Here is a 24727-nt window from a genome sequence, read left to right as displayed (position 1 = left end):
TGTTTGAAAAAGCAACCTCTGGGCAGCAAGTGACTTCAGAGAGTGGGGCAGCAGGCGGAGCTCACCCACCCTCCCACACCACTCCTGCCAGGCTCACTGTCCCCCCACGGCCCTCTGTTCCCTCGTGCTCTTCCCTCCTTCTGCACTTGCTTCCCTTCCTGCTTTTCTGTTCTAGAATAGTCCTTCCTGAGCCTCCAAGACTGAGCTGGACATTTTCCCTAATTCCCACTTGGACAAAGGGCCTTGCCTCTGCACCCCCACTGTCCCAGGGCTGGTCTCTGTCACTACATGCCATATTTAGAAATAGGACACTTACGTGGTTGTTTTAAGCACTACCTGGTAAGCCTTCCAAGACTGAGGCCTCTTCTCATCTAAATCTTTGCAGTTCCAGTGCCTGACCCTCATGTACATTTGGGAAATGTTATGTATCAAACTAAAGACCATCTTAAGGGCCTACTATTACGCACAGTGCTGTGTACTTGACCACTTTTTATGTCTATTATAAATAAGCTGATTTATGCAAAAGCAGAGAACATGGGAGGTGCTATTATAAATTGAGTAGACAAGAAAAAAGAAAAAGTCAAAACCACAAGGACTTGCAACAACGCTTAATGGCATTGCCATGAAAAGTGCCAGCATGGTCACAGAGATTGGGAACAACTGAGATAGCAAAGACCAGGCTGGAGGTCATTGGCCCTGACTGCACATTAGAATCACTTGAGGGGCTTGTAAAAAATACAAATCTCTGCCTGGCCCCCAGAGATTCTGATATCATTTGCCCAGCTGGGGCCTGGGCCTGTTTGTTTTTAAAAGCTTTCCAGGTGATTCTGAATATATAGCCACTTCACTAGACCCCAGAAACAAAGAAGAGAGTGAGCTGGAGGAACAATAGGTCTGCAGTCTGAAGGAAAGTCAGAGCCCTCAGTGACCCTTACGACACATTCCTGGGATGTGTGTGTGGGTGAATGTGAACATGGGTGTCCAAGTGTTTGTGCATTATTGGCAGGGTGAGAGAGGAAGTAAGCCCACTGCAACCTCCAGAGTGAATTAAAGCCTCTGATATATAAAAATAAGCAGATCCAGAACAATCCAGCCCCCATTTGTGATAAGAAACTGAGTTCTTCTCATAGGAAGCTTTCTGACTGAGGCCCTGTCTATCCCCTATTCTTGCACAAAGACAGATTTTTATATTTGTTTACTTCTAGAAAAGAAACCTGTACATGTTCTGGTTTATGAACATTTAGTAACATTAAAATCTTATTTCCAAAGCAATCTAGAAAGTTACATAGTAAAACAGAAATATTAAAGACAATGACTGAGGTGATATAATTTTGACCCATAACAAATATGACTACAAAAGAAAAAAAAAGTGATCAAGAGATAATTATTTCATAAATCCTTTGTGGTTGGCATCATAACATTCCCCGGGCAAACAGAAAACACTTGGGGGAGAGAAGAGAGAATCAGGTCGTCTTGTACATCCTAAATGCCATTGTGGACATCCAGAATTTAATAAGGAACTTATCAGATATCAATACTCTGATTATAGCTATACCTGTACTGTTTGAAGCAGATTTGAGACTTGATGTTGCTAACATGCCGGGTTCCAATGAAAGATGTCTGGGGCTCTGGCTTGGTGAGCAGTTTCTTGGGAGTGGGAATATTCTGTTATTTTTGAGCATATACTTTTAATTCTCCCCATGATTTGCAGCATGCTGGTTCTATGTGAAATCACTTGCCCCTCCCTGAACTTCTTTCTCTTCCTGTGAAGTGGGGACATCTCTGCTCATCATCTGGTAATGTTTATGAAGCTCCATCAGACCTCTGTCTGGAAGACTCTGTTAACAGTAACACATGCTTGGTTTATGAGATGGCTACAAGAGAATGGAGGTGGGGGCAGGGTGCCAAACATGGCCAATGCTTTTATCTTTGACATTACAAAGAGGTCCCCTGGCCGAGGGCCAGAGTTTACTGGAATATAAAACGCAGACATGTGCTTTCTGTTGGTGGGGCGCCAGGGGGAAGGCTCGGCATGCAGTCAGCCAGCACTTTGCTTCCATGGGATGCACAATTGCCAGGAAGAGCATCTGAGTCCTGGTGATTTTGTGCAGGATCTCTCATGGGTATAAGGCAGGGCAAAAAAGAGCCATACCATGCAATCCAAACCTGGAAAAGGAGCAGTCCCTCTGCCAGATCTTTAGCCCAGGAACCATTGCCCACTGGAATGACCCATGCCCCAGGCTCCAGGAAGGGGTCACTGTGTGGATTAATTCATCAGCTACAGAATTGTTTTAAAATAATTGAGGGAACATTGGCCTCTTTTTGCTGAGAGATAAAATAGCATTATAGGTTCTTTTTTAAAAGTAAAGCTGCAGTATTAATTTCTTCCCTTAAATTGTGCCATATTCCTTTTGAACTTTTTGCTCATTTGACACATGAATCTGATAAGATCCTTATTAAATTTTGGACATGCTACCTTACTAAGCAGTAGTAAGATCTGGGGAATTTGTGTGATTCAACTCTGAAAAACTAGGAGAAGCTATTGGAAACTACATTAACTGATGGTAAGAGACAGGTTCTGATGTCAAATTAAATAATTTTCTTTGGTTACCCCTTTGTTTTCCTTCTTTAAAAGTATGTCTAGACTTGTATCCCAGGACTTGTTATCTGAAATTGTTGGTATGGACTCTGACTGAACTGTTCTCTTGGTTTAGAACCACAGATTAAATAATCTGCTGTGCTTGCTTCAGCAGATAAGCAAATACCATGTGATTGCCTGAGTTTGGAATGTTGCCCTTGGTAATCATTATACATCCAAATGTTAGAGGGAATCTGTGAATTAAACAATCATTGTCAAACTCTTGCGTTGGCTAAGTGCAGTACTTGTTGGGTATGGTTTTTGTTCAGTCCTGTATAGTCTGTGCTTTGGTGATGGTAGTGTACATTTGAGAAAACTCAAAATAGAATGAAGGGAAAATAGATAGAGGAATAAAGAGGGTTGCAATTTGTTTGTACAGCCACAAATCCCAAAGTCTCTCCTATCAGAATTTCAGGTTTCTCCTCATGCACAGCAGACACCTTCTACATAGGTGACTAATGGAGTGGAATGATTAGTTTCCATCTCCATGGTAACGTTAATCAAGTTCTCACCTGGGGAAGCTGAGCCAGGAGGCACCGTTAGCCTCTGGATCTCAAGCTGACCAGCAGCAAAACTGGGTTTGGGGTCCAGAAGGCTCAACTCTACTTTCATGATGTCGCCTACCACACACTCCATACACCTGAAGCTTGGAACCTCAACCATACTGTGTTCATCCTATTTTTAAAATGAGCAACCATATCTAGCTTATCCTAACCTTCACTATTTGGACATTGCCCCTTAAACCTAACTTGAATCTTTTCTTCTGATTAAAGCATTTTCTTCTCTGTTTGCAGAGGAGAGTGAAAGCAACTGCTCCCAGAAGAGAATAACAAAAGATGGAGGTGTGGCAGACTGGCGAGATGAGGGCTGGGGTTTTGGTCTCTATTAAAAGAAATCCTGCCCTGAAATTTGGGGCTATACTTTATCTTAATGGCTTTTGCCATTAGAATGATTTTCCTTTAAATCTTTGCATTTTTCCCAGAGTCTCAAACCTCCCACCTTGTGATGTTTACACAATGAGATTGGCAGGACTCTGCCAGGAGTTGTATGAGTTTATAGCTGCACAAACCATCCATTTGATAGTCTCTCCACAAATGTGAAAAGAATTTGCTTGTATGTGCTTTTGCAAGCTGTGCCAGTGGCCTTCTGCTTCCTATAATCCCCATTATGTGTTCTCAGGAACACATCTTCCTGGGATGGGGGAGGGCACAAGGAGACATCTCCTTTCTAAATGTCTTTATGTAACATTTAACTGCCTTTGTGTATCAACCAGCCATGCCAGTTTTCTACAAAATGCTGCCACTAGCACCACTGACACAGGTAGACCCTCAAACTGCCCCACATATGTAGATGCTAACAGTTTTTTAATTCTAAGTTGACCTGATTCTATGTGAGCAAATGAGCTTATTTCTCTGAGAAGCAGTTTTATTAAATGAGATGGGAATACCAGCACACAGAGAGGGAAGGTGTTGAGGTTGTACCTGGAAAAGGCCTTTGGTTGTTCTAGAAGTTCTGATTTCACGCCTGTAATGCTATTGGCCTTCTCTCAGGTCAAGAAGGGGGCATTCCTCTTCCTTCTGTCAAGTCTGTGTAGCTGGAATTTTAGCCTTGAACCCATGGTTGGTTTGCATAAGTGTCCTTGTAGAAATTAGTATTTGCAGTAGAACCCTGTTTCTACCTAAGAGATAAAGCCAAATGAGCCTTTGGCAAGGCTGACAGCATAAAGTTAAATGGTGATTAAACAGGATTGTACTCCTAGTGGCTCGGGTTGTTTTGTGGGTCCTTCTCCTCAACATCGTGTTTGTTTGGGTGGAGCTTAGTGTCCCCAGTTGCCCAAGTGTTTCTCAGTGAGGTTCAAGGCAGGAATAGGCCTGGGCCACCTGGAGGAAAAGAAGAGGTCTATAGAGGACTCTGTTCTGGAGTCAGCCAGCACAGGGAAGGGGTTGGAGGTGGGCTCTAAAACGTGGACTCTTAAGGGAGTGAGTAGTTGATTGGACCCAGAGTTCAGAGCTCTGCTTCCTCGTTCTTGTGGGCATCTATTACAAGCCTAGAGATTTCACAATTTTATATAGTAGCTGAAAAAATAACCTGTGCAAAGCAATTTTATGTAATCTGTGGACTGATAACAGCATTTGGATGACATCTTTTCATCTGCATCACAGTTATTCTCATTGCAACAAGATAATAAAGCAAGCACGGACCCCAGTGGAAAGTGCACGGGGATTGTGCCTGTGGATGTCTTTGTTTTGGTTCTTGGTGGATGAGTTTGTTGGATGGTTTAGTTGCGGAAGAGCCTTTCAGGCAATGGGAATGGAATGTGCAGAGATGTGGGGCACGGCGTTGCTGGTTCTTGATATTTTGAAATGTGCTCCCTCCTCCTCGAGGATAAGCCTGCTTTTCTCCTTCCCACCAAGCAAAGCTGACTCTAGTCAGCCTGTGTTGGCGCCCTCTGCAGTAGGGATTGAAAATTCAGACCAATGTGACATCCATGACATTAGTGTTTCTAGAAAGGTACAAAGGAAAGGGTTAGAGGGCACATCTACTCACAGGATTATTTCCAATGAAGAGATTTCAAGGAGGTTGACTTGCCAGGGTCACATAGTTATGGAGCAGTGATTCAAATTCACATTTTATGACTTTAAATCCAGTGTGTTCACCAGTGCTCCTAATTATTGCATGCATTCACTCATTAATTTCTAATTAGAACATGTGACAATTTAATCATGCTGCAAGTTGAGCACATTCTTCTTTTTCCTTCTTCTCCAGCCTGTAGTTCCCATTATACCCATTGACTGGTTTGTGGTTGATACAATAGTGAATGCTCTATTTTTAGCCACTATTTTTCCACTTTATGAAAGAGCCATTTTCCCCTCAAGTTAAATCTGAACTGCTTTCGGTTGTTTTGCCAAAGGAAATGGAAATTGGTTCCAGAAGAGATGTTTCCTGTTAATCATAAAGGTTTGAATGATGTTGTATATTAATCTATTAGTCCCAGTATATTATCCATGAACCAGAATACTGCAAAGACACTGCAAGTTAAATTTGTTTCCCTCATGATTTTGAACTCCAGCTCTTCCTAATCTTTCTCCTCAGTGCAGACACTGTATTTGAACCTCATTCTCCTTTTAAAAAATACATAAACCCTCTCCTCCTTTTAAGACACTAGAATTATTGAATTATAAATGTTCATTAATTTTATTTCCCATCTTATACTCATCTCTCTCCAATCCAATCTAATTACAGTTTGCATGAGGATTGGGTAACAGGAAGTACTGGAAAGCAGATTGCCTTTCTTCTTTTCCTTTTCTTTTAATGAGAACCATCTGAAATTAGCCCAGTATAAGAGTTTCAACATCAGATACTTGGGAGCCAAGTGAGCACATCTGTTTGAGTGTTCCAGATGCAAGGTGGATCTGGATGGATGCATCTGATGCAACCTGATTGGAGCCGGTGGTCACTTTCCCAGCGATGTGCTCAAGCAGGTTTGCTGCATTTCAGCCTTACGTATTGGAGAAACTTGACTCTCTAATTCACAGTAACTATTGGCACCTGGTGGGTATTCTGCCTACTCTGAAACCCAAATGAAGCATTGACCAGTTGAATGTAATTGTGTTGACTGACACCCTTTGATGTGGTGGTGAGATTTTCTCATATCATCTGGTACCTATTTTTACAGTTAAAGAAGTCATCCTACAGAGTACTGATTTAGCAACTATGTATGAGGGAATGTAGATGACTTCACTGATCCATTCAGGATAGATGTAGCCAGGGACTTCTTGACCAAGAGAGCCACAAGAGACTTAGGATGATATCTTAGACAGAAGCCATGGGAGTTAATTGAGCCTACTCCTCAAAGAGCCCTTGATACAGTTGTCAGAGAGCATGGATCCTGAGCTAGTGTGGGATTCTTATGCTGGGGGAAGGGGTCACATTTAGGTTCTAAATTATGACCAGTGTCTGGGCATTTGGCAAATACCCTACAGCTACAACAGAAACACTGTTTTCCAACATAATCATCATGTCATATTAGAAATAAGTCAAAGTAGAAGTGTGATGTGAAAAGAACAACTCTCAGTTTTCCTGATTGGAATTCTTATTGATGTTGTTTTATCTTGTAATACTGTTACCCATGGATTGTGGAGGATCACTTGCCTTTCCTTGCTCATTCACCTTATCACCAACATTTACTGAGAAATTTACATGCTGTTACTGGGTGTACGGGTATGATTAGGTTGAGGTCTTTCTGAGAGTACTGGGGCTAGTTGGGGAAATAATCAGGTAGATTTTAATAACATCTCTATGCTGAAAGAAGTTGCAGAATGGCTACAGTGGCTCAGAAGGGCCAGACTAATGCAGAGAGCAGAATTAGAGCTTTCCTGGTGGCCCCTGAATTGTAGGTTGAATCGTAAAAGGACAAGTGGGAAGAAAGCCAAAGCAGTAAGGGAATGACTGGTGACCCAAGGAAGAGCTAGAAATGGTGGTGCCATTCCTGATAGAATCCACAGGAAAAATGTTCCAGTTGGAAAAGTAGGTATGTCAACAATGGGACAGACAGTCGTGGGTGGAGTACAGGTGGAGCTGAGGGTTAAGGAGTGGGATGAATGGATTGGGAGTGTGAAAGGAGCTTGAGTGCTCAGAGAGAAAAGGGAAAAAATATGGAGAACAGCTGGCACAGCTGGGCCTAAGCAAACTTCCCATGTTACTACTGTTTACAATGAAACCTTGTTGTTTATGGACTTTTCTGGAGCCATGCAAGAGAGTGGTCACTAGACATGAAACTATACAGGTTCTGCACTGCTTAAATCTCTAGAATGGTCAAGTGGAAGGAATATCAACCAGTCTCATTTTGGAGATGAGAAGCTGAGGGTCAGGAAAAGGAAGGCTTTCCTAGGGACATTTAGCAGGTACAGGCAGAGGTGCTGATAGTGCCAGGACTAGTATGCTCTTAATTCTCTTTATCCTTACTCAGGAGAGTGAACTTTCTCAGGAATCCTTTGACATATTATATCTAAGTATATAATATATAAGAAGTTATATAATATATCATAATATTATATAATAATAATATATATAATATTATATATAATTTTTTTTTTTTTTTTTTGTACCAGGGATTGAACCCAGGGGCATTTAACCACTGAGCAACATCCCTAGCCCGTTTTATACTTTGTTTAGAGATTGGGCCTTGCCAAGTTACTCAGAGCCTCGCTAAGTTGCTGAAGCTATCTTTGATCTCATGATCTTCCTTCCTCAGCCTCCTGAGCCACTGGGATTACAGACATGCACCACCACAATGAACTTTCTTCAGCTTGTACTCTGAATTATTTTTATCATTTGTAAAAAAAAAAAAACCTTAATGGTTTGTTTTGTTGTTGTTGTTGTTTTTTTCCATTTTTTGTGGTATTGGGGATGGAACCCCCTGAGCTACATCCCACAGTAGTACATTTTGTTTTAAAAATATGTAAGTATAACACGAATGTTTTCCATCTTCTAAAGACAAACCGCAGGACTGACCTGTTCAAGAACCTTTTACATTTACTAGTAAAGCTGAAATTCAAAGAGTATTTGTTTTTCCTAAAATAACTTTGTCCTGAAGGATAGCAAGTGTCTTTGGATAAGAAATAATGGAAACAAGGGCATACATTTACTAATTTCATAGCTCAGGCTATGAAAAAGAACATATTAGTTGCAAATTGAAAAGACTTAAATTATGCTTCCCTGAGTAGTTGTTCTATTTATATGCACATGTCCTGTTCATGTACATATGGAACTGAATGTCCTCCTCCAGCTAGGTGTGGGGAGAGGTGAGACAGACCCCACCCTAGGCATAGGTGGTGAAGAGCCACTGGAGTGGGGACGTGGGACCCGAGTTTGCAGGGACATTTACCAGAGAGGAGCACTCAAGTGAGCTGACAGTTGACTGTGAGTGTAGCTTTGTCTAGCTACACTACAAAGTCCTTTCCTCGCTATTATTTGAGTGTTTGAAAGCAATTTCAAAGCTTGCCTGCTCTTCTGTTAAGTAAATAAAGGCTTAGGTCAACCCCAAGAACAGCTAATCAGATTATGTTCACTGGTAGCAGATTTAGTTGTGAATATAATTCCCATAAGAAATTGTTCTGAGCTGTGGGTTCACCCTGCTTGGTGGACAAATATGAGATTTGCCAGGAGACTACACGTTGGGGGATCTTACTGTCTTTTTGAAGTGCTAGTGCCATTAAGATCTTAGTTAAAGATATTTTGAATTTATTAACTTAAAGATATAAGTTTCACCTTTTAAGTAAGCCCCAAAGAAAAACAAATCAGATTGCATGGAAACAAGCTAGTGGAGAGAGCATGGGCTGTCTCTTTGAATCCTACCTTTGGCACTTAGGGGAAGAAGGACATCTGGACCAGTTTCTTAAGCTTCAGGATTATATTCTGCCTTATTTGTAAATTATATACAATATACAAGAATATTGTGAGGAATAATTGAGATACATTTGAGAGACCTCCAAATAATTACAAAATATATGTTTTCTTCTTCCAGAATGATTCTGTAGACATTTAGCTGGGCATTTGTTGCACACAAGGCACTTTGCGAGGTATTTGGAAGAGGCAGAAGCAAAGAAGAATAAGACCTATATTTAACTCTGGAGCTTACACTGAAGTGGGGAAGATAGGAATGTGTGTGAACTGCAACCTACCTGCTCTGGCCACCATGGCCTCCCTGCTGTTCCTGTAATATTCAGGCTCGTTCCTCCCTTTGCACTGTACACTCTGCCCCCCGCTTCCCAGGCCTCTTATCTCCTAGTCATTCACCTCCTGCAGACCAATACTCACATATTATTTTCTCAGTGAGACCTTGCCTGATCACTGTTTAAAAATTCCTTGGTACTATTAATCTTGATTCATCTTCCTCATTTGATATTTTTTCTCTGCTATAATTAGTATGTTTGAGTGTGTGGATGTATGTCTGTGTTCTGTCACCTGTGTTCCTTTTATATTTTCAGTGTGAACACTATGACTACTTTCTTCACTCCTCTATCCCCTTGCCTACAACAGTGTCTAGTAGGCCCTCAGTAAATGATGAAATAAACTAATTTCAATTACAGAGAGACATGTGCAAAACTCCAATGGTTATAAGTAGTACAGAAGGTATGTTAGAGCCTGGATTAGTTTTTTGCTGCTGTTGCATCAAATGATCTTAAACTTGGTAGCTTAAAACAATACAAAAATCTTACATTTCTGTGGGCCAGAAGCCTGAACAAATCTCACTGTGTCAGAATCAAAGTGTCAACAGGGCTGCTTTTCTTTGTGGCAGCTCCAAGGAAGAATCTGATTCCTTGCCTTTTCCAACTTCTGGAGGCTCCATATTCCTTGGCTTGTTCTTCCCTCCATCTTCAGAGCCAGCCATGGTTGACTGAGTTCTTCTCATATTCCATCACTCTTGACTTCCTCCTCTGCCTCTGTCTTCTGTTTTTGTAGACCATTATACTCACGCCCACTTGCAGAGTCCAGGGTAGTTCCTATATTAAGGTCAGCTCTTTAGCAACCTTAATCTCATCTGCAAGTGAATTCCCTCTGTCATGAAACCTAACATAGTCACAGTTTCTGAGAATCAGAATGTGGACACCTTTGGAGGTCCATTATTCTGTCTACCATATGAACTAATAAGCAAGATATTTCCCTTAGAGCCTAAGGTTTTAACTGCCAATATTAAAATATGAAATGGAAACATTAAATCATGAATGAGTGATTATTGAATAAGGAGAATGAGGTGATCAAACTAAAACTTCAGGACATTAAATAGACTTAGAGTGGGGATGCAGAGGGAGACTGATGCCTGCCTTCTCAAAGACATTTGATTACCTTTGCCTTTCTATGTACAGAAAGCAGAGTATGAATTTAGAATTTCCTAAAAATAGGGTGTATTTATGGTGTCTTTTTAAAAACTATTGTGTGTTGCTGTGTACAGCACACATGCATGGAGGCCATAAAACCCTGGTCCATGGGCACACTCACACAACACTCACATCTCCTTGTATGTACAGCCACTGCCTCATCTACTGTTGGGATCTCACTTTGTGGTTCTCTTTTTCCCCATCGCAATACACCTGAGGGATTAGCATCTCTCCACTAGCAACACAGACTTCCTCTGGCAGTGACTCTCACAGGGACCATTCTGTTCCCACAGTAGGCATATTCAGGATCTCTGGGGAAATGCACGTAGTATGAAAAATGTTGTCCTCCTTCGCCTTTCCTATCACCCCACACTGGCCATGATTGGGCTTCCTAGGGTGGTTCTCCCCCTGACTCCCATGTAGTCATGTGGAACACCTGGATTGAACCGTGTCTGTTGAGCATTTCCTGCCTTTTGAGTAACCTCTTTAAAGCAGCATTGTCCAGCAGAACTCCCTACAGTGACAGCACTGCCCAATATCTGTGCTGTCCAGTGTGGTCACCACAATACTTGTAGCTGTTAAACTCTTGAAATGTGACTGGGACAACTGAGGGGCTGGAATTTTTATTGCATTTAATGTGACTAATTTAAATGTAAATAGTGTGCTGGAGTTGTGGCTCAGAAATAGAGTGCTTGCCTAGCACTGAATTCAGTCCTCAGCACCACATAAAGATGAATAAATAAACAGTATTGTGTCCATCTACAACTTAAAAAAAAAATTTTTAAACGTAAATAGCCACTTGTAGCTACCATGTTGAAAAATGCAGCTTTAAAGAATAAGACTGGCTGAACATGCTAAGGAGTCCATAATGGTGTTTACAGGAAATGGAATGTGACAAGAACACAGCCTTTCAGAATCAAACAGACTTGGCTTTACATTTTGGCTTCAAGCTTGTGAGGTTTTGGCAAGTCACATAATCTCTCTGAATCTGGTTTTTAGATTTAGTGTAATATCAGGAAAGGGAGTAGCAGATGCCCTCTGACCTAGAGGGAAAGAATATTTAACCTCTAAGTTGTTTGGAATTATAGCATGGTGGTAAAAATCAGATCTACTTTCTGTTGGTTTTGTTTTTATTTTTCAATATTCTAAAGACTAGGTATCCTCTCATTGCCTCACCCAGGGTACCCTGTGCCCATTCCCCACCTGTGTAACTGCATCAGGAATGATCTTATATACAAAAGAGAGATATGTGAAGATAAAATGGAGCTATATTAATAAAGCACTGGTACCATGATCCATGGTTTTTAGTCATTTGTTCAGTAGGTACTGGTTGAATACCTGCCATGTGCCCAGCACAGTGCTAAATACTGGAGATAGAGTGGCATACAGAAAGATAGAGGACCTCCTTACCAAGTGGGAGAGTAGACATTTAATAAAAGGTAGTCATGACTTTATTTTGCATTGCCTTTTTAAAATGAATGGCAGGTTGGTTGTTTTGTTTTTAGTTTTTGTGGAACTTGGAGTTAGTTTACATGAATCTGGTTGTATGTCTCTTTCTTTATCCTAGCTTGCTTAATGACATCATACTTGATAAAGTGCTATCTGAAGGCCCCCTAGCAAATAATAATTTTTTTTTACCTCTTTTCCCTCAGGATTTTTAAAACTCACAGTTTTATTAAGAGATAATCTACATGTAATACAAGTAATTAAGTTTAAAGCATACTATTCAGTGGTTTTTAGTCCTTCTAGATGTTTTAGTCAGCTTTTCGTTGTTGTAGCTAAATCACTTGACCAACCCAACTGTAAAGGAGGAAAGGTTTATTTGGGGGCTCACATTTTCAGAGGTCTTAGTCCATAGGAAGCCGGCTCCATTCCTCAGGGCTGCAGGTGAGGCTGAACATCATTGCAAGAGAGGTAGTGGAGGGAAGCAGCTTACATCACCGTGATCAGGAAGGAGAGAGAGAGAGAGGGAGAGGGAGAGGGAGAGAGAGGGAGAGGGAGACAGGGAGGGAGAGAGGGAGAGAAGGAGAGAGGGAGAGAGGGGGAGGAAGGGAGAGAGAGGGGGAGGGAGGGAGAGAGAGACTCCACTCTGCAAATACAAAATATATACCCCAAAGCCACACCCCAATTCCCACCTCCTCCAGCCACACCCTACAACTTCAATTAATCCCATCTAGTATTAATTCACTAATTGGGTTCAGACTCTTACAACCCAATCATTCCTCCTCTGAACCTTCCTGCATTGTCTTACATGTGAGCTTTTGGGTATACCTCACATCCAAATCATAACACTAGAGTTGTGCAATCAACATCAGAGTCAAGTTTAGAACATGTTTTTTATCCCAAAAAGGAAAACTTACCCATTAGCAGTCACTCCCCAGTTCCCCACTATGTCCTCACCGCATGCAACCACTAATCTCTTTTCTGTCTCTGTGCATTTGCCTCTTGTGAACATTTCATATAAATGGAATCATACAACATGTAGTCTTTTTTGATTGGCTTCTTTCATTAGCATAATGTTTTCAAGGTCCTTCCATATTGTAGCATGTACTAGTCCTTCATTTATTTTATTGTTGGATAATATTCCATTGTATGAATATTTTATTTATCCCTTCAGCAATTGATGGAAATTTGAATTGTTTCCACTTCAACTGTTATGAACAATGTCACTGTGAATATTTGTGAATGTATGTTTTATTTCTCTTTGTTATATATCTAATAGTGGAATTGTTAATGTGGTAACTAACTGGTAATCTGGTAGCTCTCTGTTTAATCTTTTGAGGAACTGAAAAGACTGTTTTTCAAAGCTGTAGTGTTTTATATTGCTACAAGCAGTGTATAAGCATTTCGGTTTCTCTACATCCTTACTGATACTCCCTGTTATTTTTTTAATTATAGCTATTAGCAGGTATGAAATAGTATCTCACTGTGATTTTGATTTGTATTTCCCTGATGACTAATGATGTTAAGCATCTTTTCTTGTGCTTGTAGGCCATTTGTATATCTTCCTTGGAGGAATGTTTGTGCTTTCCCCATTTTTTAATTGGGTTGTTTTTCTTTGCTCTCTTTTAATTTGTCCTGACCAGGATGCTGATATGCTAACTGGTGATGAGCAAGTATGGAAGGAAGTTCAAGAATCCCTGAAAAAAATTGAAGAACTGAAGGCACATTGGAGTATCCTTTCACCCGTGGATTGGTTAACTGTTGGCCTTGCTTCTTTATTGTTGGAAGCATGGTGTTAATGAGGTCAAGGGCAGGGTTTGAATTCTCCATAAGTTCTTTCTGTTCCAGGGCCACAGGCTGTATCTCTAACCCCAACCAATGATTTAGGTTAGTGACTGGGGAAGATCCTGGTAAGATCAGCATGAGTACCTTGCTGCCATTAGATGATATGGCCCAGTAAGAGTAGGAGGGTAAACAGTAGTTTCTTTATATGTAAAAGGTAACCAATTCCTAAATTCCCTTCCTCCCATGGCCACCTTCACCTCTAGGAAAGAACAGAATCCTTATAATTTAATGCCATTGACCCGCATACCTAGAAGGTACATAGTAAATCAGCCACAATGACAGCAGCAATGGGCGGTGCTGTACAATAAATTCTCTGAGCATTAATAGTACAGACCATGAGTGGGTCAAAGTTCAGAGCAAAGCTCAACTCCACTGAGCTTCCCAACTCAGGGACAGGATTTGGATAAGTGGAGACTGAGAGGAGGCCACTCCCAGTAGAAAATTTCACTTGAGCAAAAATGTGACAAAGGGAAACCACAGATAAGAAAGAGATTGAAGGTTGCAAAAAGGTTATCAGCTAAGTTGGGTTAATTATATCCCAGGCACTGAGAAAATCTGTAAATGAGGTTTCTAATCTACAGACAATGATTTTTAAATAATTTAAAGCACAGGAAAGGTAGGTAGGTGGATGTTTCTACTTTGAAAGGTAAAATATGTAATTTTAGAAATCTATACTCAGTGAGTTTATTAGCAGTCTCACTGAAGAATCTAGGATTGATTTTTTTTTTAAAGGATAGAATTTTTTAAAATATTTTGTTTTAGTTGTGGGTGGACACAATACCTTTATCTTATTTTTATGTGGTGCTGAAGATCGAACCTAGGGCCTCACGCATGCTAGGCAAGCACTCTACCACTGAGCCACAACTGCAGCCCCTAGGACTGATTATTAAGGAATAGAATCACCTGCAATCACCAGTACATGTTATGGATTCATTAAGAGCAAGTTTATTTCTAAACTTCATGAAGGACTTGAAAAAAAGAAGTCAAGAAATTTATGTTAGATACTGGCAGAATCAGTGTAATAAGTATACTGAGAGAATGATGCTAACTGGGTCACTGTGCCCTTGGAGTGCTCTGTTCCCATCTCAGTCCTCCTCAACCTTTATTTCAGTGCCTTGAATGACAATAACTACACACAGGTTCGTCAGATATCTAAAGTTGTGTAGATGGGAAGAACAGCAAAGATGCAATGAGAACCTCAAGAGCCTAATCCATCCCTGAAAAGCTGAATGGTGCCTGAGCTTCCAAAGATGAAATTTGACAGGAGTATATGTAAAATCTTCTCTTTGGGTCAAAAAGTTCAAGTGTGTCTGTATGCCGAAAACTGAGCAGCAGAACTTGTGAGAGGTCTTTAAGCTCTGATAAACAGTGAATACTAATAAAATGTAAGAGTATGATATAATCCTCCAAAAGACAACTTTGATTTTATGTATTCATAGAAATGTAGAGTATGTAATGAGAAAGGGGATAGTATTGGCCTGATCATATCTGGAATTTTATATTCAGTTTGGAATAGGACATATTAAGAGGGATGCAGAAAAATTGAAATAAGCTCTGAGGAGCAGAAACAGAGCCAAGGTGGAATTTGAATCCCATCTATAGACAGAATGGAAGACACTGACTGGGAGAAGAGCCAGCTCTGGAAGCAAGAGGTGCACTTTCATGGACTCCAGGAGCCATTCCACAGCAGAGATGGACACTTCTTCTCTGTGGTCCCATGCAGAAGGATTAGGGACCCTGAATGACCCAGCTACAGTTCAGTCTCAGCTGGACAAGGTTTTACTGAAAACTAACTCTGTGCCGGTTATAAACTAAAACTAACTCTTGCAAGTTATAATCCAGGCTGAAGTGAGAAGACACAGCCATGCATTCACAACTGTCACACAAAGTGGGACAATAAACATGTAGATTAATGCATGCTATAGTTTAGATGTGTGTCCCCAAAGTTCCATCTGTACAGGCTCAGTCCTCAGCATGGCTCTAGTGGTGGATGCTATGGACCTTTCAGAGGTAGGCCTATGAGAAGTCCTCAGATCACTGTGGGTGTGCTTTTAGAGGAGGTTGTGGCATCCTGCTCAGACGTGAATGCTCACTCTGACCTGTGTTGCTGCCATTTCTGTCCCTCACCAGTAGCCACCCAATGGAGCTGCCCAGTCTTGGATGTGAACCTCCAGAACCATGAGCTTGAATAAACCTGCCTGTGTCAAGTATTTTGTTATAGAGATGCCAAAATGACTAATACAGCACATATTTTTGATAAAGACCTACACACACACACACACACACACACACACACACACGTTTATAGGAGCATCAGCTGCACAGAAGTCAATTTTAGGAGGTTAGAGGTTTTACAGAGACATGTCTAGGAGGAAGTGGCATTTAACAGGCCAGTTGTGGAAAAGGGGTTCCAACAGAGGTGCACAGAACAAAAAGGCGTGCTGTGGAGAGACATGTGGAGAGGAATGAGTGGAGAGGAACATGGCAAGGCCTCCAATGCTGCACACAGGAGAACAGAGTTTCTAGGTGAGGGGACCCTGGGATGGTTTTACGCAGCAGAGTAATATAATTAGGTAAGAGCTCTGTGGTCTGACAGTCTTTGAGTTTCAAGAGGTTGATTAATTCCCAAGCGAATTGACTTGGCTCCCTTTGCTGTTTTCCCCTAATCCTCTTATGGTCATTTAAAAGTAAAAAGGTAGAAAGTAAAAAGGTATCTATCCTGCCCACTGGTAATCCATTTTCTCTGAATGGACCACCTAGCTCTCTTTTGGTCCAGGGCTCCCTCCTCATTGGAATAGAGTGATTTGTAGTAAACATGCAGATGCCAGGGACTAACTCCTTGAGCAAATACATGGCATTAACTTGGAGAAAAAGCCTCTTAGTTTAAATTATTCTTTTTTTCTCTCTCTCTTGCTCACACTGGGGTGTTTTCCAGGAAAGGTTTTGCCTCATTTGCCAGGAGATGATTGCCAGCGTTGTGGAGGGGAATTGGCACGCAGTCCTTCCCCGCTCATGGGGGGATGCAGTAGATCTATTCTTGTGAATGGCTGCAGGACATCACATCTGGTTCCAGCTGCTAAGGCTTGTCACCTCAAACCTCTTTAGAATGAGTTGGAACACAGAAATGAATACGCAAATAACAGTACAGGTCATACAACACAATGTTAAAATAAGGTACAAGTCTCACCACAGAAATGTCTAGCATTGTATAAGAGACAAGTCATTCCTCCTGACAGTTTGTCAAATATCTGATGCTGGAATGAAAAGCCACAGAGGTTAGCCAGGCAATCTGTTACAAAATCAGTGCTTTGCCTAAGATACACTCTCCCCCAGCCTCCAGGGGACACATTCAGTAAACGTTAAATGTCCATATCAGATGAATACAAAAGAAAATCACTAACTCATTTTTCTTCAATAAATGTACCTCTTCTGGGACCAGAGTCAACTCCTTAGAGCAGGACTTGTCCTAAAATAATAAGGGTATGACATAAAGGGCCCTCAGTCAGGCTCCATGGCTCTTCAAATTCCCACTAAGGAAGTCATGCCTTGGGGTAAGGAGTTCTGCCTCAGCTGAAAGGAAATATGTTTCCTGGGAGTCTTCATAAAGATATTGATGCCCACTCACACAAGCAGTTTGATTGGTTTAGTAAAAGCAGTGTTGAAGTCTTGGGAAGCAGTGTCTGGAATGTATGGACACTAGAAAGGTAGATTTTGATAGAGAAACAAAGGAGCGTGTACCCATGGGCTGTCTGCTCAGGGTGGGGCTCACTGTATCAGGATGTCAGAAGAGGGCTGGAGTTGGGGGTGAGGATGCAGCACAGATCACTGGATTGCAAAAAGACTTGATCCTGTGGGAGTGGAGAGGAGGAGTGGGGGAAGTTCCATCAAACCAGTTCCTATCTCTTTTCCTTAAATCTAGTTTTGCTGAGATGTCATGACAGAAAAGACAAGAGGAATGCAGTAATATCTGCATAGCATTTACTTTGAACATGCCACTAGGGGTGTTCCCACTGTGTCCATGATGCCCAGAGCTCTGGCTCATGGTAGCTCACATGAAGAATCTCTTCATTTTATATACAGTATTTTATTGAATAATTACAGTGATATTAGGCATTTCTATTTCTGGCCTATCTCAAAGTCCTTGGACTTTCTCAGAACCTCAGATCTGACAAATGACAGAACTGGCTTAGATTTGAATCCAGCTTTATCTCTGATCAAAGGCTGTGCCATTTCTGCTATTTCTGAAATCTTCAAACGTTTTCCCCCCACTGGAATCCCAACATATGAAAGCAAATGAATGAAAAGCTGGGGTGAGAGAAGGGCCAGTGCCAATGCACTGTCTCCTTGGCTCTGCCAGGCCAAATGTAGAACCATAGCAGAGAAGCTGTGTGAGGTCCGAGGGTCCCACATTCCCACCTTGGACTCTGCTCCCGAGCTAATTCACCTGGGAGAGGTTCAAGGCACACTCAGTACACCATGTCTTCTGTCCTCTTACTGTTTCTGACTTTTTCTGACTGAAAAGGTAAGGTTAAAAGCCGGTCACAGTGGCACACACCTGAAGTCCCAGCTACTCAGGAGGCTGAGGCATGAGAAACAACTTGAGCTCAGGAATTCAAGACCAGCCTGGACGACATAGCAAGACGCTCTACTCTTGAATAAATGAATGAGAGAAAGAGAGGGAGAAAGAGGTCACAGTGAAGCTCCATGAGGTTCAGTTCCTGACTCGTGGTTAATCAGAAAGACTGAGTTGCTCGGAAGCTGGTACTGGGTCCCCTTGTCCTCATTAAAGTATCACTTCCCCTCGCTTGGTTTATATGAGTAAACTGTGTTCTTTAATGTTCTGGTTCACCAAATCAGAATACCTTTATTTGGTTAAGTATAGGTTTGGGTCACTTTTGCTTTATAATAAAAATTAATAAATATAAGACCCAGTGGAAATGAGTTTCTTTACGTTGCCATCCCTAGCATGTGCCTGTGAGTTGTGTATTTGGTTTCACGTATGTCCCAGACTCAAATGGCACAGAAGCACACGTGTTCCTCCTTTTGCAAAAGGAATCTTGCTAAAGTGTCTTTAGCTTCAGATCAACTTTTAAACAGAAGCTAACAGAGTAATGAATAATTGTAAATGGAACTACATCCAGTTTAATAAACAGCCTCATTCACTTCATGACTAGTTGTAAAGAGAGTACATGTTGGAGAGTGAAGAAAGAACTCTTTGGCAATTTATATCTTCCAAAGCACACGCTTGGTTAGAAGATGGTTTGTTGATGTAAACAGAATTTGCTTCACTGAGATGCCACTTACGTGTTTTTGTTTTTCAAGAGTGTTTTCATGCAGCTCATCTGTGCGAAATACTGGGCACTCCCTTCCCTCCTGCGCCTGGGTGCGCTTCAGCCTTTTAGAGAATCTCATTTTGCTTTTGTTTTTTCTCCATGAAGACAATGAATCCTTAACTAAGGTTAATAACAGAGTGGGAGCAGGTTCTGGCCATGTGCCAGGCGATCATAAGCAGCAACTCTGAACGGCTTCCTGATATCAACATCTACCAGCTGAAGGTGCTTGACTGCGCCATGGACGCCTGCATCAACCTTGGGCTTTTAGAAGAGGCATTGTTCTATGGAATTCGGACCATGGAACCCTACCGGTGAGTCCCAGGGAGAGAGCCAGAGTATAGTCTAGAATGTCTTCTCGTTTGGCAAAGGATCAACAGTATGGAGTCTGTCCAGTTGCCATTCCCATATCAGGGGTTCCTAGCTGCTTCTTTGTGTGTAACACCAAACCCCATTTTTTTCATTCCTTTCTGCTTTCACCTGTGTGCTCATTTGTGAAGTGAAGCTCCTGCTGTGTGTCAGGCACAGTGGTTGACAGAGACTAAATTAGACACTGTATTGATGTGGAGCATGGTACAGTGTGGTGCTTGCAGTGACAGAGGCAAGAACAGTGTGCCAGAGAGCAGCACATGGCTTGGAACACTGTTATTAGCCTCTGTTGGTTCCAGTGAGTATGTCTGTGTGGACCCTGGGTCTGGCCGACAGTAGTGATGGTACTTTCCTTTTGTCAGTCATTATGGTTCCCAGAGTGCTGTCACTTGAGTCTTTTGCCCTCACAGCCACCTTATAACCCCGGGCCTAAGAGCTGGGACACCACCACCCTGCTCAAGCTGTCATTGAATCTAATGAAGTGACTGTCAGTAATTCACTATTTCTTGACTGGTCTCAGCTCCTCTAGATTAAGGGTAGGGTATTTTGCCTCCATATGTTCCTGTAACTCAGTAGAGCTTTGGGATGGAGGGCAGAGTTGGAGTCAAGGGCTGATGGGTTGACTCTGCTGGGAGGGGTTCCAGTTTGCCAGGGATGAAGAATACAGGTCTGGAAGTTGAAACCAAGATCAGTTCAAGGAAGAGGGCACAAAGACATATGAACTATAATCTGAGGTTGGAATAACCCAGTCTCTTATAAAGAACAAGGTCACTTTTAATAAGGTGCCTTGAAAGTCCTTGGGACTGTGACTGGTGCAGTCCCTGGAGAGCAGGTCCACCATTCTGGGAGGATGCTCAATTTCTCAGCTCAACAGATCATGGAAACACAGTGTCAGCCCAAAGGAACCAAGCAGAAGGAACATCTAGGTGTAGACCTCTGCAACATGGAAAACAGGCGCCAGAGTGGCTCTAAGTGAAGCAGAAGGTAGGAGGGGAGGCAGTGTCCTGTGCCCTCCCTGTTCCTGCTGGAGGAATTGCCTCAGGGGACATCTTGGGGTGGGACGACATTGCCAGGATCTGTACTATAGGAAAAGAAGCAAGTCCAGGGTTTAGGATATTAGTGCAGACAAAGGTAGGAAGCCAGAAATGAAGCACTTGGTCAGAAAGCCAGACCTGGGCCAGGAGCTTGGTGCAGGCAGAGAGGAACCTGAAAATGGCAAAGACCCCATCAGCCAGGTGGATAGCAGAGGTCCATAAGCCAGCTGAACCATTTGCTGTGGTACCACTGTGACCCTGAGGGAGTTTTCAGATTTTTGTAGGTGGTTTCCTTCACTGCCTTGTGGGTGAACAGCTTTGGAATCCAGACTGTGAGTCAGCTTTAATCAAACTTATAAGAGATTGCCTTGAGGGCTGAGACTGAGACTTTCCCATGAGCAGTGAAATATCTATTCAATATGATGAATCTTGTGGGTTCTCAGAAAATATGAATTGAATAGAGAGATAAAGCTTCATTCTCAGAGCCGTGGTGTCGCAATGAGAGGCAGATCAGGGATGGTTGGCGTTAACTCTCTGAACTCTTGGCCTAGGAAGCCAAACCGCTGTTGGGTGAGTGGATGGACTCCAGCCAGGAGCTGCAGACTGAAAGGCCTCCTTCCTCCAGGGCCCCTCAGCAGCTGTTGGCCCCGCATTCCTGGCTAGTGCTGCTGACTTTTCCTGCCCCATCTTCCCTTCCTTTTGACATCCAGGCTGCTTTGCTCAGACCATACTGAAGCACAGCAATTTTAAATCAGTGCACACTTACGTGAAGAAGACCACATACCTTCAAGGATGCCCATTCAGCACCTACTTTTGAATCCTACCAAGGCTTCTGCAAATTACTTATTCCTTAATTAACTGGCAGTCTGACTGACTGACTCTTGAGTCAGACAAAGAGGTCTTTCTTATAGATGAGGTGCAGTCCTCCAGAATGTACCCCATAATGCTTGGAAAATATTTGGGTATATTTTTCTGGTTTTTGGCAGGTCCCATTATCTCTGTAAATGTGTATTCTGTTCTTAGGTCAGTGACAAATTTCCCAGCCTCCCTTAGTTTCTCTTCCCTGGGGCTTGTTAAGGAGTTACTGAGCAATGTGCTGCATTGATCCACTTCAAATGAGTGAAGTTTGAACCATTTGCTGTCAGAGTTGTAGTAGAGGAAAAGACTATAAATAATCCAGAATCAACAAAGTTAGGAGAAACAGGAGCAGTAGGTGCCCTCGTCCTTTGTCCTCTTCCCTTTAGCTCAGGCAAAAGTGAAAATGAGGATTGTATACACATGGGTCAGATGCCCTATATGTGCTCTAGCAGTCTTAGAATGTAAGCTAGTGATGTGGAAGCTGGCAGTGGTGTTTGTCCCTCTTGTGTGCATGAGAGGCTTCACACTGTGCTATCAGCCATCTCTATGGGTGCCCTGCAGCTGGTTCAGGTGGGTGTTTTGCTTACCTTTCTCCAAGGACATGGACAGTTAGCTAGGCATGGGTTACCAGAAGGTGACTGCATTGCCAGATACTGTAACAGTTTTACAATGTTAATATACTGTTTGCAATACCTAGATTGAGGTCAGTTCTCCAGCAAGCACTTTGTCACTCCTGACCTTGGCTAAAGTTTAGCTGCTGACCTTAAAGGACATAGGGTCTGTATTCCATTTTTATCCAAATCATTGCTCTCAGTACTCTTCTTGCTACTGTCATTTACTTTTACTCAATGGATTTTACTCAGTTTTATGATGCAATTTCATATTAGATTCTTTATGTTTCAAAAAGAAAATTGGAAATAATTCATGTACAACAAAATGTGTAGTCTTTAGTATTAGCTGATAATATGTCTTCTGAAAGTGTCTGCATATATGTGTCTGTGGTGGTGTATACATACTGCTGTGCCCTTTCACATTATACACATTAAACATAATGAAAATGATTTAAAGTTTTCATAAATTTTATTAAAAAGTTTAAGTCAGTCAAATCTTAATCACAAAATGGATCAGGTTCTAAAAGTTTGCCAAAAGATGTTTAGTATTTGGAATGAATGTGTTTTCCTCGTAAAGATAGTGTTATCTATTATGGGAAGTTTCTATACCAGCCTAGGAAAGTCTACTCATCCTATAATATCACCAAGGTTTGCTGTAAATTTCAAAAAGAGAGAGAAAAAATACAAAAGCAAAATTGAGCACAGATTGTTTTAAAATTAAGTTGCATATTATGTTGAATATTAATTAAACTTGACCTTTCTAGGAACTAGAGACTGGTAAGGAGATACAGAGTCCTTTTCAGGTGTAAGGACTTCATTCACACACATTCTGCTTATTTTTGTTGTGAGAATAGTTTATACTTCTAGAGAAGGGTATTTTCTAAAGGACAGTGTGTTAGCCATCACTGTAACAAATGCCTAAGATAACTGGCTTATAAAGTGAAAAGGTTTATTTTGGCTCAGGGTTTTGGAGGTTTTAGTCAGCCCTGTTGGTTTTAGGCCTGTGGCAAAGTAAACCATCATGGTGGGAGAATGTGACTGAGCAAAAAGCTGCTCACCTCATGGCATGGGAGTGAACAAGGAAAGGGAAGGGGCTGGTGTCCCACAGTCCCCTTCAAGGACACATTCCAATGCTAGAAACTTTCCCACTGAGCCCCATCTGTTGAAGTTCCCACTGTCTCATTAGCATCACCCTGAGGACCGAGCCTTTAACCCATGTGCCTTTGAGGGACTTTCCAGACCCAACTATAGCAGTTAAAGGTAAAACTCACTCTCATCTTCCAGACTCTTGCCGTACTCCCTAAAAATAACTACGCTAGAGGTTTCTTTCCTGAAATTTTGAGAGAGAGAGAGAGAGAGAGAAAGAGAGGGGAGGGGGAGGGAGGGAGAGAGAGAGAGAGAGACTGATTGAAAATAAATAAGTAGTCCTGACATTTTCCAGGATCTCTCAAAGAACGTAAACAGTGGTTCTGTTTGTAATGCACTACATTATTTCTTTAAAGCCCCTTTTTCCCCTCTTCTTTTTACTGTTCACCCAGCTACTCTCACATACCCTCACAACTCTTCCCTTCAAAACTGTCCACATAGTCACTTATACTTCCTCCTCCTTTCTTTACTTTCTGCTTCTCATCTTTTTAGCGAAAAACTCAGTCCCAATTTGTTAAATATGCCTAGTATGGTGTCAAGTGGGGGAGTAGAAATGAGAGGGAATAAAGAGAATGAGAAGCTAAGAATTCTCCTTATGAGGAAGAAGTGGGATTGTTCTCTAGTTCATGTCTATAACTTGCTTTTTTCACTTTTCAGTAGACTGTAGCTACCTATGTACCTCCTTCTTTTTAAAAGATATAATATTTCATCTTATGAGTATACCATAATTTTATGTCAATCCTTTTTGTTTCCACCTTTGTTTAATGTGTCAAACAATGCTATTAAATTAAACTACAAACACCCATAGAGTGGGGTGTAGAAGCATAACTCAGTGGTGGAACTCTTACCTAACATGTGCAAGGCCCTGGGTTCAGTCAGCAGCACCACATGCACCAAATGAACAAACAAATCCATGTACTTGTATCTTTTTGTACCAATGTGACTGCATCCATAGGGTAGACCATATGATAGATTTCTAAATGTTAACTTGCTCTATCATAAATTATACTCATTTTTAAATTTGGATAACTGTCACCAAATTGCACCCTCTGCCCCACCAAAATATCACTCTTTCCTCAAGAGAATATGAGAAAGGATGACATCCATTGATTTTTATTTTAGCTGATCTGAATTAATTTCAAAATATATAAGAGCCTTCTCCTGCTTCTTCATCAAAGCCTGCAGAGGAGGGTGAGGTTTGTTGATATTGATATTATCCATAAATAGTATTTTTGTAGCCAGATGTAGTGGTACATACCTGTAATCCCAGGTCTCAGGAAGCTGAGGCAGAAGGATCACAAGTTCGTGACCAGCCTGGGCAAGTTAGCATGACTGTCTCAAAATAAAAGGTGTAGACATGTGGCTCAGTGGTAGAGCACCCCTGGGTTCAATCCCTAGTACTCCACCACCCACTCAGTAGTATTTTTGTGGCAATGGGAATGACCTTTTTGTAAGTTATCTGGAAAGAAGCAGGACAAGAATGGTGAAGGGACTTAGTCAAGTTGTGGCTGCATCTGTTAATGGTGCTGTGGTCAGAGAAGGAGGGTTGTGAGGGAAGCTGAACGAGTAAGCT

The 24727-nt window shown here is 41.7% G+C and overlaps 1 protein-coding gene across 1 annotated transcript in view; it reads left to right on the top strand.

The window, feature by feature from the left end:
* The window catches only part of Smyd3 (SET and MYND domain containing 3), a 734617-nt gene that overhangs the window by 612899 nt on the left and 96991 nt on the right, over positions 1-24727 (top strand). The window contains exons 9-10 of the mRNA XM_047521142.1: positions 13605-13692; positions 19276-19450. Of these exons, the coding sequence (XP_047377098.1) occupies positions 13605-13692; positions 19276-19450 (263 nt within the window). The remainder of the gene's footprint in view (positions 1-13604; positions 13693-19275; positions 19451-24727) is intronic.

The sequence above is a fragment of the Sciurus carolinensis genome, chromosome 12 (assembly GCF_902686445.1).
Source record: "Sciurus carolinensis chromosome 12, mSciCar1.2, whole genome shotgun sequence".
In the NCBI taxonomy this organism is placed as follows: domain Eukaryota; kingdom Metazoa; phylum Chordata; class Mammalia; order Rodentia; family Sciuridae; genus Sciurus; species Sciurus carolinensis.
Note: the sequence above shows the minus strand (reverse complement) of the source record. Positions and strands in the feature narration are given on the sequence as shown.